Source organism: Ranitomeya variabilis, chromosome 2, assembly GCF_051348905.1.
Source record: "Ranitomeya variabilis isolate aRanVar5 chromosome 2, aRanVar5.hap1, whole genome shotgun sequence".
Taxonomy (NCBI): domain Eukaryota; kingdom Metazoa; phylum Chordata; class Amphibia; order Anura; family Dendrobatidae; genus Ranitomeya; species Ranitomeya variabilis.
In genome coordinates, this window is record NC_135233.1 from 223,527,456 (window position 1) to 223,545,758 (window position 18,303).

Here is an 18,303-nt window from a genome sequence, read left to right on the forward strand (position 1 = left end):
AGTATGTGAGAAAAGTAAGCAAAATAAGGTAATGGAGCACATTATAAAGAGTTATAACTTCGCAATCACTGATCAATAATTAAATAAAAGAAAAAGTCACATTATTCTTTAAAAAAAAGTTGTAGGATTTTAACGATGCAAAATCTACAAGAAGCAAAATGAACATAAGCCCTGCTGTAACTAAATAAGTAAAAATAAAAAGTGCTTTTAAATAACACAGGGTTCTTAGCAACACTGCTTTTGATCAAAAATAGCATAAAAGCCATCCCACCGTCGGTAAGGTGACCCTGATCGGGATGGTCCTGCACTGTCTAATATTAAGGGTATGTGTCCACTTTTAGGATGGCCGGCGGTTTGGACGAAGCGGCAAACTCGCTCCGCCCCCTTCTGGAGACGCGATGATGCCGGATGTGTTCATTGCACACATCCGGCATCATCTCACCCCTCGCATAGGGCGCAGCGTCGCCACAAGGTAAACGGACATGCTGCGATCTTAAAAGACGCCAGCATTTCCAGAATCGCAGGGCCGCCGGATGCGTGTTACCATGCATAGTGGAGACGGGATTTCATAAAATCCCCTCCACTATGCTGTAACATCTGGACGCTGCGTGTTTGACGCTGCGGCTCTGCGCAGCGTCAAACACGCAGCATTTCCTGAACGTGGAAACATAACCTTACCATGTGTCAGAGTTGACCTCCGTGTGTGAATAAGGGCAGACAAAGCACTGGTCCTGAACTGTGGACACTAGTCTTAGGAAGCTTTTAAATGTAATTTCCAGCTCAAGGAAGGGAGGCCACACACCGTCTTGCACAAAATGCAAAAATACAAAGAAAGAAAACCAACCCAGTTGGGACATTGGGTCGTCCATCCCACCTTCCGCCAAACTTTGGTCCTCATGACCAGGGCACAGTCCCTTTGAGGCAGAGTTCTCATGGGACACAGTCTATAGTCCCCCCATCAGTCCATAGAACGGGGATACAGTCAGAGGTGTATCTAGGGTTTCTGGCACCCGGGGCAAGAATTCATTGTGGCACCCCCCCCCCCCCACCCAGCACACATGTGATTTGCACACTTAGTCATGTAGCCACAAGCCCCTCTCCCTAATGCTCTCAATATTCAGTGAAAAACTGAGAGAAGCAGAAGAGAAGCTCGTTGTCACAGGACCATAAGTATGAAAATCGCGAAAGTCGCATATGAGTGAAGTGTCCATGTGACGACTACTGGCACCTGCAGAGCTGAATCCTGACATTGCAGGATACTGAATTCTCACAACTAATGCACTGCACACTTTTAGGATTATCCCTTGCCTGTGGACAGTCATGTCAGCACAAGCATGCGATTTGTATACTTCTGACCACATTCTGACTAGACGTGCCCGGCCTCGCTCAGTTCATTTTCATTGACTCAGGCCACACATGTCTAGTCAGTGCATGACTGCATGTATGTAAATCGCCAGCACGAGAGAATCCTGACAGTGCGCACTGTGAGAACTCAGAAGTCTGCAGTCACAAAGAATGACTGCAGACTCATTACAAACCTGTACAACCCCTTTAATGCTCCTAACATAAATAAAAACATGAGAATTAGTCAGTATCACAAATAACATTTTTATCCAGGTACCTTATAGATGACGTCGTCTCTGGAGCCATTCTCCTTTTCTTCATCTTGACCAGACCCCATGATGAGCTTCTCATCCACAGCAGACTTCCATCTTCTCCACTCTTTTGCAGAAAATCTCCACATGATGCCCTTAAAGATAGAAGTGTAATTATAATGCTCCTGAATAAAAAATTGCCCCTCACTATATTGTCTGCACAAAATATGACCCCCACATTGTCCCTCTTATGTCTACATGCTCATTACACTGACCTCTCCTTTCCATACCGGCCCCCTCTTCACACTGTCCACTCACACTGTGTCCCCCCTATAGGGCCCAGTATTTATACTGTACTCTATCATCACACTCCCCCTCCTTGGTATACTGTCCCCTCCTGGATGTGCCCTTACAATGTCCCTCCATGCTACGCCTCCACTACTCATTTTCTATTCTGTGCCCACTCACTTTTCTCCCCCATACTGTCTCCTCACACTATTCCCCTCCCTCCTCACACTGTTTCCTCTCACCTCCCCTTGTTCACCATACTGTCTTCTCATATATTTACCCCCTCACTTTCTATACTGCCTGCTCACCTGACTCCCCATACTGTGTCTGCACACATCCCATCACCCTCACTCCTCGTACTCAGTCCACATACATTTTTCACATCGCTACTCATACAGTTCCCGAATACATAACCCCATTTGCTCCTCATACTGTCTGCACCCATCCCCCATACTGTTTCCTCAGATATGCCCCCCATTCCCCCATACTGTTTCCTCCGATATGCCCCCCATTCCCCCATACTGTTTCCTCAGATATGCCCCTCATTCCCCCAAACTGTTTCCTCAGATATTCCCCCCATTCCCCCATACTGTTTCCTCAGATATGCCCCCTATTCCCCCATACTGTTTCCTCAGATATGCCCCCCATTCCCCCATACTGTTTCCTCAGATATGCCCCCATTCCCCCATACTGTTTCCTCAGATATGCCCCCCATTCTCCCATACTGTTTATTCAGATCTGCCCCCCATTCCCCTATACTGTTTCCTCAGATATGCCCCCCATTCCCCCATACTGCTTCCTCATACATGCCCCCCATTCCCCAGTACTGTTTCCTCATACATGCCTCCCTTTCCACAGTACCGTTTCCTCATATTGCCCCTCATTCCCCAGTACTGTTTCCTCATGCCCCCCTTTCCACAGTACTGTTTCCTCATACATGCCCCCCTTTCCACAGTACTGTTTCCTCATACATGCCCCCCATTCCCCAGTACTGTTCCCTCATACATGCCCCCAATTCCACAGTACTGTTTCCTCATACATGCCCCCCATTCCACAGTACTGTTTCCTCATACATGCCCCCCATTCCACATTACTGTTTCCTCATACATACGATTTCTGCCCCCATAATGTCCTCAGATTTCTGCCGCTATAATGGCCTCAGTTTTCTGCCCGCTATAATGGTCTCAGATTTCTGCCCCCTATAATGGCCTCAGTTCTCTGCCCCCGCTCCCTCCCTATCCTTGTGTCTGTAGGTTCCATATAGCCGACCCCAACCAGCCCTGTATAGCCCCCTTAAATTTCAAACATTAATCTTTGGTGTCTTCAGCTCCATTACCCCGCCGTCTGGAGCTGGAGCACTTACCGCCAGCACTGCCTGAGCCCTGTGTGTGTGTCTGTGAAGAGCCGGCGAGTGACGTCAGCAGAATGATCATATGACCTGATCACGCTGGTGGCGCTTCACTGATGCGGAAGTGCCGGCAGCGGTCAGTGGTCAGGGCTTAGAAATAGATCAAGGATCAAGCCAAGGGTACTAGCGTCGCTAGTACATCCTTGGGATTCGGAACCGAAGCGCAGCACTTTCTCTGAGCCGGCTGTCAATTTGACAGCCGGCTCAGAGAATGGGAGAATCTCAGTGTGGGGGAGGCAGAATGCGTCCTTCTTGGACCGCCGAATGAGGCGGCCCACCTTCGCCCCCCTGTTGGCTGCCCCCGGGGCACATGCCCCGGCTGCCCCCCCTGGATACGCCACTGGATACAGTCCATATAGGGCAAAGTCCCCAACTGGTTGGTCAAGGTCCCTGGCGAGGGGTGTAGAACTCTCTCACAGTACAAAGTCCCTCAACCAGCAGGGGGGAATAAGCAAGGAGCAAACAAAACCTTCGGCTGTCCGCAGCCAACAACAAGTAGTCCCAACAGATGGGTCCTAGACCCGCTGAAACATTCATCCTCCTGGAGTTCCAAAGTGCTTTGGACAAATTTGCAACGAGCACAATAGCACAATGTTGATTTCAACATCCGACTCCGTTTTGCTCACCGATCCTCTGACTCTCTTCTAGGGGATTCAATGACCTTCTTTGCCAGGTCACGCAGCCGCATTCAACTTCACATGAGTGGTAAGATGTGTGCACCCTGGGGTGGGGTTTACCTCCACCATCTGAGCCTTTGAGGTCCCAGGCCCTTGGCCCTATCGCAGGCCGCAGATCAGGCCGCCTTCATGGCTTCTGCTCAGCCTCGACACTCTCCAGGAGGCCACCTGGTCTCACTTTTTTGTACGGCATCTCCATCATCTGGTGCACTTGACGTTGATCGGCCTTCTCTTTGGCCAACTCACACTGGGCTAACATCAGTTGCCACTCCGCCAAAGTCAGTTGGCATTCCGCCATTACTTCACGCTGCTGTTCTCCCAATTACTTACAACTCTCGATTGGTGTTGTTGCAGCGCCCCAGAGTCCTGGTCGTTGCAGTACTGTGGCTCCGCCACTATGGGGAGCTATGGTACGTCTGATGGCACTGAAGGAGTTCGTCTGATCAGGTATCACAGACACCAATACATTTCACAGCCGGGCCTCCGGGGGGAGCTAAGGGTTCTATTCACTAGGCCACTCCCCACCATAGTGGGTAAACTGGGGGTCAGGCAGGAAGTTAGATGAGAAAGCTGACTGGGTTGGAACCAGGCAACACCTTGTGGCAGAGGGTGTTGTAGGGGAAGAGACAGTAGGGTCTCTGTCAGGGGTGGGATCCTGACAGAGGCTTGGCAACGAGAACGAACGTAACGGGACCGTGCCTGCTCCGGGTAGCGGCGGTGCCCAAGAAAGGATTAGAAGAGAGATAGATTGTGCTGAGTGAGAAACGGGATCACGCAAAGGAGAAATACCAGTAGGAGTCGTGCTGTAAGACCGAAGCAACGTCCTACTGAGGCGCACAACCGGTGGCCGGAACGCCGAGGGAGTAGAATAACATTCAGCTTCAAGCAATACTCCAAACAGCGGCAGGACAGTCAGTCTCAGGCGGGCTGTCTAACTCAAATCACCTATGAAGTCTTGGGGGGCAACTTGTGGAGAGGGGCATCTCTAGGGTCCCGGAAGAGCTCCGAGCCTACCCGTCAAACGGGTGCCGTTCCTACCCGAACCTCAGGGAGGGACGGAGGATTAGCAGAACATCATCTAGTCGAGTTGTGAGGGAACTTAAGAAACAGACACAACAGTTGTGGGGACTTTCCGTAAGCACAGCAGGGAAGGACCACAACACATAGCGCTAGGGGGAAGGCACAGATTTCCTCCTGTGAAGAGAACTCTGGAAGTGCCATTGGACCGGCCGGACTTGCGCAGCCTGGTGAACCGTATTCTGGACTGAGGACTCAGAGATCTTCAGTAAAGAGGTAAAGAGACTGCAACCTGGTGTCCTCATTATTTACCGCGACCTGCACCCCACAACTACACCATCATTCACTATTCTATCACCGGACGTCCCCCACTGACAGACAGGGCCACGGACCGGGTCTAGCCACCGTGACAACCCCAGAACTGGACAGAGACTCTCAGAGGCCCGGCTCCGGCTACCCCTCGGCCCTGCGGCGGTGTGGGGGCGCTCCATTGTCTCTTCCAGCTCCTGAGGCCCTTCATGGTCCCGCCTTTTACTGGGTGGAGGCCGTCCTAACTCACCATCCCATTTCTCGACTGTTCCTGCCCATGTCCTCAGGCCACAGTTCCTAGGCAGACTTTAACTCATATCTAACAAACTTGGAGATAAAAGTGGATATAAAACCAAGGATATAATCTATATATATAATTGTCTAAGGGTTTTTCTGTCTGTCTGTCTGTCCTGGAAATCCCGCGTCTCTGATTGGTCGAGGCCGCCAGGCCTCGACCAATCAGCGACGGGCACAGCATGGCGACGATGATGTCATAAAGGTCGCCTCGACCAATCAGCGACGGCCACAGTCTGCCGCGAATTCGCCTCGACCAATCAGCGACGGGCACAGTATCGACGTAGATGTCATAATGGTTACCATGGCGACGATGATGTCATAAAGGTTGCCTCGACAAATCAGCGACGGGCACAGTCTGCCGCGAATTCTGGAATCATCATTGTCCATATACTACGGGGACATGCATATTCTAGAATACCGATGCATTAGAATCGGGCCACAATCTAGTATACAATAATTGTGGTTTGTCCTGATGAAGAGGTATGATTATCTCGAAATGCGTTGACAAATAAAACCACATCTGGTCTCCTATTGTACAGGTGCAGGTTTAGATCCACTTTCATATCTAAGTTTGTCTAAAACACTGACCTCTATTATGGCCATTTGCAACTAATCATGAAGAGTTAAAAATTCCTTTTTATACGTTTATCAGCAATAATACAGTCTAAAGATCTGAAGATGATAAATGTTTATTTGTGGTGCAGACTATACTATCACCTGATTCATTACTATATATGAGAATATTAACATCGGGATGCCATTTACCTTTTACTCCAGGTGATCCATTTTCCCCTTTTTGTCCGGGAGATCCAGGAAAGCCTGGACATCCTCGGAGTATGGTCAACTTGTCGGAGTCTCCAATTCCTACAATCTTCACTTCTGTAACCAAACATTGAGACTAAATGTTGGAAACAGCAGTCCATGAATGTACATTACCACATTCTAGATCTACCAACTTTACATTATAAAGTCTATGACCATCCCCCCTGAGGTGGAGACCGCATTGGTGCAACCTGTGCTCCGACTCATGGGTCCAAGAGGTAAGGGGGCCCATAAAACACATCCAAAGCAAGTGGAATTGTGCATTATAATTAATTATTCATCTTCAAAAATGCCTAATACTGTTCCTGCACAGGGGCCTTTTTCTGTATGTATCAAAACTGAGCAGCAGAATAGTTGGTCTTGTTAATGGCCTTCCTGGTTATACTACTTTTTTTTTTTTTTTGCTTTTATAGCACCATTAATTGCTCAGCACCTTAGAGACATCAGCTATCAAAAGACTGACCAAACCTTCGAAACAGAAATCAGGTGTGAAGCCATCTCCATACATAACTAACAAAATAAAGTAGCAATCTGTAGCGCTATGGCATGTTTGGTGGTTTTAATTACGGTTTTAATTACAATGGGGTCTTACTTTCCCATATACACTCACTGGCCACTTTATTAGGTACACCTGTCCAACTTCTTGTTAACACTTAATTTCTAATCAGCCAATCACATGGCGGCAACTCAGTGCATTTAGGCATGTAGACATGGTCAAGACAATCTCCTGCAGTTCAAACCGAGCATCAGTATGGGGAAGAAAGGTGATTTGAGTGCCTTTGAACGTGGCATGGTTGTTGGTGCCAGAAGGGCTGGTCTGAGTATTTCAGAAACTGCTGATCTACTGGGATTTTCACGCACAACCATTTCTAGGGTTTACAGAGAATGGTCCGAAAAAGAAAAAAAATCCAGTGAGCGGCAGTTCTGTGGGCGGAAATGCCTTGTTGATGCCAGAGGTCAGAGGAGAATGGGCAGACTGGTTCGAGCTGATAGAAAGGCAACAGTGACTCAAATCGCCACCCGTTACAACCAAGGTAGGCCTAAGAGCATCTCTGAACGCACAGTGCGTCGAACTTTGAGGCAGATGGGCTACAGCAGCAGAAGACCACACCGGGTACCACTCCTTTCAGCTAAGAACAGGAAACTGAGGCTACAATTTGCACAAGCTCATCGAAATTGGACAGTAGAAGATTGGAAAAACGTTGCTTGGTCTGATGAGTCTCGATTTCTGCTGCGACATTCGGATGGTAGGGTCAGAATTTGGCGTAAACAACATGAAATCTTTGGGATGTGGTGGAACGGGAGATTCGCATCAGGGATGTGCAGCCGACAAATCTGCGGCAACTGTGTGATGCCATCATGTCAATATGGACCAAAATCTCTGAGGAATGCTTCCAGCACCTTGTTGAATCTATGCCACGAAGAATTGAGGCAGTTCTGAAGGCAAAAGGGGTCCAACCCGTTACTAGCATGGTGTACCTAATAAAGTGGCCAGTGAGTGTAAATGTAGGCTATCAGCCGATGAAAGGAGTCCTAATAGGATAGGTCCCAGCAGAGAGAATCACCTTATCGTGGCTGTCTGGTACACATGAATTGGCCAATTTATGCTCTAAGTAGTCTCAGTTTTTCCTGTTTTCGAGAGCAGTAATGCAATTCGGATTTCATATATTTCATATTAGCATGCCAAAAAGTGCTATTTTATTTTATGAATTAGGCACATCATCATTACTTCACCCACTGGGGCTCACAGTGTACAGTGCCTACAAGTAGTATTCAACCCCCTGCAGATTTAGCAGGTTTACACATTTGAAATTAACTTGGCATTGTGACATTTGGATTGTAGATCAGCCTGGAAGTGTGAAATGCACTGCAGCAAAAAAGAATGTTATTTCTTTGTTTATTTTTTTTTTAAATTGTGAAAAGTTTTTTCAGAGGGTCATTTATTATTCAACCCCTCAACCCCCCAGAATTCTGTTTGGTTCCCCTAAAGTATTAAGAAGTAGTTCAGGCACAAAGAACAATGAGCTTCACATGTTTGGATTAATTATCTCTTTTTTCAGCCTTTTCTGACTATTTAAGACCCTCCCCAAACTTGTGAAAAACACTCATACATGGTCAACATGGGAAAGACAAAGGAGCATTCCAAGGCCATCAGAGACAAGATCGTGGAGGGTCACAAGGCTGGCAAGGGGTACAAAACCTTTTCCAAGGAGTTGGGCCTACCTGTCTCCACTGTTGGGAGCATCATCCGGAACTTGAAGGCTTATGGAACTACTGTTAGCCTTCCATGGCCTGCACAGCCTTTGAAAGTTTCCTCCCGTGCCGAGGCCAGGCTTGTCCGAAGAGTCAAGGCTAACCCAAGGACAACAAGGAAGGAGCTCTGGGAAGATCTCATGGCAGTGGGGACATTGGTTTCAGTCAATACCATAAGTAACGTACTCCACCGCAATGGTCTCCGTTCCAGACGAGCCCGTACTTTCAAAGCGTCATGTCAAGGCTCGTCTACAGTTTGCTCATGATCACTTGGAGGACTCTGAGACTGACTGGTTCAAGGTTCTCTGGTCTGATGAGACCAAGATCGAGATCTTTGGTGCCAACCACACACGTGACGTTTGGAGACTGGATGGCACTGCATACGACCCCAAGAATACCATCCCTACAGTCAAGCATGGTGGTGGCAGCATCATGCTGTGGGGCTGTTTCTCAGCCAAGGGGCCTGGCCATCTGGTCCGCATCCATGGGAAGATGGATAGCACGGCCTACCTGGAGATTTTGGCCAAGAACCTCCGCTCCTCCATCAAGGATCTTAAGATGGGTCGTCATTTCATCTTCCAACAAGACAACGACCCAAAGCACACAGCCAAGAAAACCAAGGCCTGGTTCAAGAGGCAAAAAATCAAGGTGTTGCAGTGGCCTAGTCAGTCTCCTGACCTTAACCCAATTGAAAACTTGTGGAAGGAGCTCAAGATTAAAGTCCACATGAGACACCCAAAGAACCTAGATAACTTGGAGAAGATCTGCATGGAGGAGTGGGCCAAGATAACTCCAGAGACCTGTGCCGGCCTGATCAGGTCTTATAAAAGACGATTATTAGCTGTAATTGCAAACAAAGGTTATTCCACAAAATATTAAACCTAGGGGTTGAAGAATAATTGACCCACACTTTTATGTTTAAAATTTATAAAAATTTAACTGAGCAACAAAACTTTTTGGTTTGTAAGATTTATGCATCTGTTAATAAATCCTGCTCTTGTTTGAAGTTTGAAGGCTCTAACTTATTTGCATCTTATTAAACCTGCTAAATCTGCAGGGGGTTGAATACTACTTTGAGGCACTGTATATTCCCTTTCAATTTGTCTTTGGAGAGTGGGAGGAAACTGTAGAAAATGGAGGAAACTCACCCAAACATGAGGAAAGCATACAAACTCCTTGCAGATGTTGTCCTTGCTGGGATTGGAAGCTGGGACCCCAGCAATGTAAGGCTACAGTGCTAACTACTGAGCCAACGTGCTGCCCTATTTCCTGACGGACATGTAACGATATGGACATGTTGCCCTCGTTTCCCACTTGGAGAAACAAGTTTAAATGTTGTGTGATGTGACATGTAATATGAATTGTGATGTGTGTTAGCTACAGTATGTCAGTAATGTTGGTAACATGTGTAGGTTGACTGTAGGAACAGTTAGAGTTAATAGTTGGGACTAGACCATGGTGGCAGGGGCTAAGTTACAAGGAAAGTGACAATTTCCTGTCAGGTAGGGAGATAAGGGCCTGAGGTGCATAGTGAATGGACCGAAAAGTCTAAGCGGAGTAGTGCCACATTCTGGGGTGACCCTAGGTTAGAGGAGATCAAAGAGCAGGGATAGCGAGATCCAGATCACAAGTGACTAAGAGACAGAGTGGCCTACCGGAAACAGGTCGTAGGAGAGGAGGCCTAGCCGTGAGACTCTGAGGTGATAACTCTGAAAGCTAAAGGTCTAAACAGGACCCAGTACGTGGGACTAGTAAAGCGTCCCGAGTGGGAGTTTCAGGGCTCTAGCAGTGGAAATAGGCTACAAAATCACAGAACAAGTAAAGGACTCTTGTTAATCAGGACTGTAGCGTTAAAGCTCGGTTGCTGTGAAGAAGGGAGAAACAGATATAGAAAGCCCTGGAGTAAACTACCAAGGAAGAAAACCATGTGGAAAATGCTTTGAGCTGTAAAGGAAATGTTGATACGGCTTTGTACCTGCTATCCCATATACATAACCCTTACCAAGTTACCGTTCAGTAAAGAGATTATTTTTGAACGGTGGTTCCCCTTACTGAACTGTAAAACATCTGGTCCTGGCAAACCAGCAACATTGGTTACATGCAGCCTGCAAGGGTGTAAGGCCTTCACAACACAAGTCCACACACCCAGCCAGGACCCCTACTGTTATGTAACGTGCCAAGGCACTGGAGACGTGTGCTTCACCCACAGCTACCGCCCCGTGTCACGTTACAGACACACAAACACACAACACTGCACAAGAAAGAGCACCAACGATCGGTGGGAAACATACGGTGGGCCTTATCCATTTGTTAAAACATTCCAATTGCCTGCTTTGAGCAATAGACAGTCTTCTTGTATAACCGTTCTCATGAATGAGTGCTGATAGGCACATGGCCACCATCAGGCCATTACTGCCCTGACTGGCGTATAGGGCCCGATGAGCAGAGGGGGTCTGCACCGGGCCTCATCTCTTCTGCTCATCGGGCCCCAGTGGTAGGCTTTTGCCGGTGCAGTAACTGAACCTGCGTCCGAGACACAGGTGCAGTTAAACTCTATTGCTGGGCGGGACTGCAATTTTTTGTTTGTTTGCTTTTCTATTGAAAGCAGCAAGCCACAATATGTTTCTACTGCAGGATGGAGACACATGGGTCATGTGTCTCCATCCTGCCCGGGGCAGAATGGAGACACGGGGCAGAATGGAGACACTGGGGGCAGGATGGAGACACTGGGGGCAGGATGGAGATACGGGGGCAGGATGGAGACATGGGGGCAGGATGGAGACACCGGGCAGGATGGAAACACGGGGGCAGGATGGAAACACGGGGGTAGGATGGAGACACAGGGGGAAGGATGGAGACATGGGGCAGAATGGAGACACGAGGCAGAATAGAGACACGGGGCCGAATGGACACAATGGGGGCAGGATGGAGACACTGGGGCAGGATGGAGATACGGGGGCAGGATGGAGTCACGGGGCAGGATGGAAACACATTGGCAGGATGGAGACACATTGGCAGGATGGAGACACAGGGGTCAGAATGGAGACACGGGGCAGAATGGAGACACTGGGGGCAGCATGGAGACACTGGGGGCAGCATGGAGACACTGGGGGCAGGATGGAGACCCGGGGCAGGATGGAAACATGAGGGCAGGATGGAGACACTGGGCAGATTGGAGACACTGGGCAGAATGGAGACACGGGGCAGGATGGAGACACTGGGGGCAGGATGGAGATACAGGGGCAGGATGGAAACACAGGGGCAGGATGGAGACACAGGGGTCAGAATGGAGACCTGGGGCAGAATGGAGACCTGGGGCAGAATGGAGACCCGGGGCAGAATGGAGACACTGGGGGCAGGATGGAGACACTGGGGGCTGGATGAAGATACGGGGGCAGGATGGAGACACTGGGGGCAGGATGGAGACACTGGGGGCAGGATGGAGATACGGGGGCAGGATGGAGTCATGGGGCAGGATGGAAACACAGGGGCAGGATGGAGACACAGGGGTCAGAATGGAGACCTGGGGCAGAATGGAGACCTGGGGCAGAATGGAGACACTGGGGGCAGCATGGAGACACTGGGGGCAGGATGGAGACACGGGGGCAGGATGGAGACCCGGGGCAGGATGGAAACATGAGGGCAGGATGGAGACACTGGGCAGAATGGAGACACAGGGCAGGATGGAGACATTGGGGGCAGGATGGAGATACGGGGGCAGGATGGAATCATGGGGCAGGATGGAAACACAGGGGCAGGATGGAGACACAGGGGTCAGAATGGAGACCTGGGGCAGAATGGAGACACTGGGGGCAGAATGGAGACACTGGGGGCAGGATGGAGACACTGGGGGCTGGATGGAGACATTGGGCAGGATGGAAACACGAGGGCAAGATGGAAACACGGGGGGCAGGATGGAAACATAGGGGCAAGATGGAAACACGGGGCAGGATGAAGACACGGGGAAGGATGGAGACACGGGGAAGGATGGAGACGGGCAGAATGGAGACACGAGGCAGAATAGAGACATGGGGCAGAATGGAGACACGGAGCAGGATGGAGACACTGGGGGCAGGATAGAGATACGGGGGCAGGATGGAGTCACGGGGCAGGATGGAAACACGGGCAGGATGGAGACATGGGGCATAATTGAGACAAGGGGCAGGATAGAGACACTGGGGCTGGATGAAGATACAGGGGCAGGATGGAGACACGGGGCAGGATGGAAACATGAGGGCAGGATGGAAACATGAGGGCAGGATGGAAACACTGGGCAGAATGGAGACATGGGGCAGGATGGAGACACTGGGGGCAGGATGGAGACACTGGGGCTGGATGAAGATACAGGGGCAGGATGGAGACACGGGGCAGGATGGAAACATGAGGGCAGGATGGAAACACTGGGCAGAATGGAGACACTGGGGGCAGGATGGAGACACTGGGGGCAGGATAGAGATACGGGGGCAGGATGGAGTCACGGGGCAGGATGGAAACACAGGGGCAGGATGGAGACATGGGGCAGAATTGAGACAAGGGGCAGGATAGAGACACTGGGGCTGGATGAAGATACAGGGGCAGGATGGAGACACGGGGCAGGATGGAAACATGAGGGCAGGATGGAAACACTGGGCAGAATGGAGACACGGGGCAGGATGGAGACACTGGGGGCAGGATGGAGACACTGGGGCTGGATGAAGACACAGGGGCAGGATGGAGACACGGGGCAGGATGGAAACATGAGGGCAGGAGGGAAACACTGGGCAGAATGGAGACACGGGGCAGGATGGAGACTCTGGGGGCAGGATGGAGTCACTGGGGGCAGGATGGAGACACTGGGGGCAGGATGGAGACACTGGGGCTGGATGAAGACACAGGGGCAGGATGGAGACACGGGGCAGGATGGAAACATGAGGGCAGGAGGGAAACACTGGGCAGAATGGAGACACGGGGCAGGATGGACACACTGGGGGCAGGATGGAGACACTGGGGCTGGATGAAGACACGGGCAGGATGGAGACACGGGGCAGGATGGAAACATGAGGGCAGGATGGAAACACTGGGCAGAATGGAGACACGGGGCAGGATGGAGACTCTGGGGGCAGGATGGAGTCACGGGGCAGGATGGAGTCACGGGGCAGGATGGAGTCACGGGGCAGGATGGAGACACTGGGGGCAGGATGGAGACACTGGGGGCTGGATGAAGATATGGGGGCAGGATGGAGACACGGGGGCAGGATGGAGACATGGGGCAGGATGGAAACACGAGGGCAAGATGGAAACACGGGGGGCAGGATGGAAACATAGGGGCAAGATGGAAACACGGGGCAGGATGGAGACACCGGGGGAAGGATGGAGACACAGGGGGAAGGATGGAGACATGGGGCAGAATGGAGACACGAAGCAGAATAGAGACATGGAGCAGAATGGAGACACTGGGGGCAGGATGGAGACACTGGGGGCAGGATAGAGATACGGGGGCAGGATGGAGTCACGGGGCAGGATGGAAACAGGGGCAGGATGGAGACATGGGGCAGAATTGAGACAAGGGGCAGGATAGAGACACTGGGGCTGGATGAAGATACAGGGGCAGGATGGAGACACGGGGCAGGATGGAAACATGAGGGCAGGATGGAAACACTGGGCAGAATGGAGACACGGGGCAGGATGGAGACTCTGGGGGCAGGATGGAGTCACAGGGAAGGATGGAGTCATGGGGCAGGATGGAAACACAGGGGCAGGATGGAGACACTGGGGGCAGGATGGAGACACTGGGGGCAGGATGGAGACACTGGGGGCAGGATGGAGATACGGGGGCAGGATGGAGACACCGGGGCAGGATGGAGACACGGGGCAAGATGGAAACACGAGGGCAGGATGGAGACACTGGGCAGGATTGAGACATGGGGCAGGATGGAGACACGGGGCAGGATGGAGACACTGGGGGCAGGATGGAGACACGGGGCAGGATGGAGACACTGGGGGCAGGATGGAGACACTGGGGGCAGGATGGAGATATGGGGGCAGGATGGAGACATGGGGCTGGATGGAGACACATGGTGCAGGATCATGGGGCAGGATGGAGACAGATGGGGCAGGATCATGGGACAGATGGCGCAGGATGCATACTCTTGAGGGTAGGATGGGAGAACATATGGCTGGAGCCAGAAATTAGACACATAGGGGCCAGGATGGGGGATATTATTATCATAGGGGCTAATTAAGGGATATTATTACCGCAGTGATGTATTTATTTTATTTTTGAGGTTACTGTTTTAAATGGGGGCGGTCCTGTTACTGTGCAGAGCGACACTATGTCGCCTTTTTTTCTTCATCTAGTGTGGTGTAGAAGTTGGAAAAAATGAATGTGTTCTGCAACACAAGCAGTGCACTAGATAACTGTGTTATTTCCTGCAGAGACGAGCCCTGGGTGAAAGAAGTGATGGCGGTCTGTGCTGGATGAAGATGAAAAGTGAAGATGAAGGACTTCATCTAGAGACGTCACTGGAGAGTCAGTGTGATACCTGTACACTGACACTATACACTGTATACTATATATATAGAGGTCCTGTGTACAATGTCACTGGTGATCACTGTATTACCTGTACACTGTCACTATATACAGAGGTCCTGTGTATAATGTCACCAGTAATCACTGTATTACCTGTACACTATACACTATATACAGAGCTCCTGTGTATAATGTTACCGGTAATCACTGTATTACCTGTAACAGGACACTGCATACTAAGTACAGATCTCCTGTGTATAATGGCACTTATGGTGATATTAGTATTGTGTTTTTTTTTATTAATGATCAGTATTGTAGTATTCAGTCACTATGTGGTGGTAATATGTTGTCCGGCCATGGTGTGGCAGTATTTTTTCCTTGTATGTGCTGTTGTTTGGTCACTATGTGGTGGTAATATGTTGTCCAGTCATGGTGTGGTGGTATTTGTTCCTTGCATGTGCTATTATTTGGTCACTATGTGGTGGTAACATGTGGTCGGGTCATGGTGTGGTGGTATTTGTCCCTTGTGGTATTATTGGTCACTATGTGGTGGTAATATGTGGTCTGGACATGGTGTGGCGGTATTTGTTCACTGTATGTGGCATTATAGGTCACTATGTGGTGATAATATGGTGTCTGGACATGGTGTGGTGGTATTTGTCCCTTGTATGTGATATTATTGGTCATTTTAAAAATTGAAAATTAAATAAAAATATACCTAAATTGTATTGCATATTTTAACAAGTGTTTAATAGGTTAGAGTAGAGAGAGTAGGGCCCAGCCAAAAGAGTCTACCGTGTTGTGGTGGCGGCTTAAAAAATCTTTTTGCCGAAACAAAAGCTGCTGGCTATATGTGTGATCTGGTGATGGGAACTGTTACTGTGTGATTGGTGAGGACGTGGTGCAGATGTGGAGTTTTTCTATGAGTGGGCGGTGGGACTGTGGAAGGTTCGAGGGGTGGAGGCAGGGCTGGGGTGGAGCCTGGGCGGATTCTCAAGGCGGCCCCGAAAATTATGCCAGTATGGGGCCCCAAAATTCCTATTGGCAGCCTTGGATAGGCATCATCATCTACAACCACACTAGGGATGCTGGGGATGATTTTTGTGACCCACCTTGCACTATCCATAACAAAACAAACAAACAGAGATTTTTTTATTTCCAATTTTTTTATTGCAATTTTAATATTATAACAAATAACAATATTTAAAGGGATAACATATAAAGACAAAAGAAGGGTCGGGAAAGGTTAAGGGTTAGTAGGGGCAAAGGAAGGTATACTTTAATAGGCAATATGGGAAATGGAATACAGATGCTCAAAAGCAAGTTTCTCAAGCAGAAACCTCTTTAGGAAACACTTTTTGGAGGAGTTTTTCTTTTCCAGTTGCAGTTCTTAGAAGATTTTTTCCTGAAATGTTTATTTTTTTTATTTTTTATTTTTTTTTAGCTTCAATAGCCTAGCAAAGCTCTTTAGACCTAACAATGCTTTATAGATGTCAAATTAATTTGTCAAAGAATAACATAGTTTTAATAAAACTGCAATTTGTGCATGAGTTAGTATATAGCTTGACAAACTCATTGCTCCTATTTTCTCAGTGTCGTTAATGTTCCTTTTTCCTCCATGTTTCCCCCCTGGCTCTCCTATCCCGTTTTTTTTTTTATATTTTGTAAGCATTTCGTTACCCCCCATACATTGTTGTAATATTCTATATAGCGTTGAAGGCCGACTCTACTGTATCTTCTGTTGCTTTGTTTGCGCTGTTTGCTATGTTTTAGGATTGAGGTTACACCTTTACGTTTCCGTAAGTATCTCTTCCACACATACACTTTGTCATGTTAATAATCCATTGTGTTCCTTCAAATTTACATTTTTTTTAGTTGTCATAATCATTTTCCAATTTAACAAGATTGTTTTTATGTTTTTTTTTGTGTTCTTTAACCTTTTTAAAGTATATATCCTCCTTTATTTCCTCTCTTGTTTATGTAATATCCTTCTTTATTGTATTCAGAGTTTTCTTCCTCATATTTTAAGATTAGCTTCAATAACCGGAAAGAACATTCTGTCAAATGTAATTCCATTGTGTTGTAATGACAATAGATGTTTTATGTAGATAATGGTTAAGTCATGCACTTTACTCAAGGATATAAAATGTATAATTATATACTAAATGGTAAACCTGTCAGTGAAAAAGACCTGGGTGTCTAAGTGGACAGCAAACTCCTCTTTAGTGACCAATGCCAGGCAGCTGCTGCCAAGACTAATAAAATAATAGGATGCATTAAAAGAGGCAAAGATGCTCAATTAGAGATCATAGTTTGTCCTCTATACAGTACAAGTCACCAGTTCGGCCACACTTAGGTACTGTGTACAATATGGGGCTTTTTTAAAAAACACCAGTGATTGTTTTACCACTGTCTCTAACATCATGTCCTCCCTCTATCTGAAACTGAACCTGTCAAAAACTGAACCCCTCGTGTTCTCTCCCTCTACTAACCTACCTTTGCCTGACATTGCCATCTCAGTGTGCGGTTCCACCATAACTCCCAAGCAACACGCCTGCTGTATTGAGGTCATACTTGATTCCGAGCTTTCATTCACCCCCCACATCCGATCACTGGCTCGCTCTTCTTATCTGCACCTCAAAAACATTTCTAGAATTCGCCCTTTTCTTACTTTTGACTCTGCAAAAACTCTTACTGTTTCACTCATTCATTCTCGTCTGGACTATTGTAACTCTCTACTAATCGGCCTCCCTCTTACCAAACTCTCCCCGCTTGTTGTGAATTCCGTTCTCGAACTCCCTCCTGTGGTCATGAATGGTACTTCGGCGAGTTCTGTTCGTGGACTCCCTCTGGTGGTTGTGAGTGGAACTGCTGGTTCTGAGGTGTCCTCAGCTGCCCTCGTTTGCGGCTAGGCTGCTTCTCTATTTAACTCCACTCAGATCGTTACTCCATGCCAGCTGTCAATGTATCGGTACTGGTTCAGATCTCTCTCGGATCTTTCTGATGACCTGTCTACTCCAGCATAAGCTAAGTCCCTGCTGGTTCATTTGTTGTTCATTGGTGTACTAATATGTTTCTTAGTGCTTACTAAGTTCTTGTCCAGCTTGCTAACATGATATTGCCTTGCTA

General features: G+C 48.6%; 2 protein-coding genes across 2 annotated transcripts in view; both read right to left on the reverse strand.

The window, feature by feature from the left end:
- Positions 1–18,303, reverse strand: part of PFKFB1 (6-phosphofructo-2-kinase/fructose-2,6-biphosphatase 1) — a 724,603-nt gene that overhangs the window by 452,989 nt on the left and 253,311 nt on the right. The gene's annotated exons all lie outside the window — the stretch shown is intronic.
- The window catches only part of LOC143805013 (ficolin-1-B-like), an 86,718-nt gene that overhangs the window by 11,440 nt on the left and 56,975 nt on the right, over positions 1–18,303 (reverse strand). Inside the window, exon 2 of the mRNA XM_077283744.1 lies at positions 6,357–6,470. Within this exon, the coding sequence (XP_077139859.1) occupies positions 6,357–6,470 (114 nt within the window). The remainder of the gene's footprint in view (positions 1–6,356; positions 6,471–18,303) is intronic.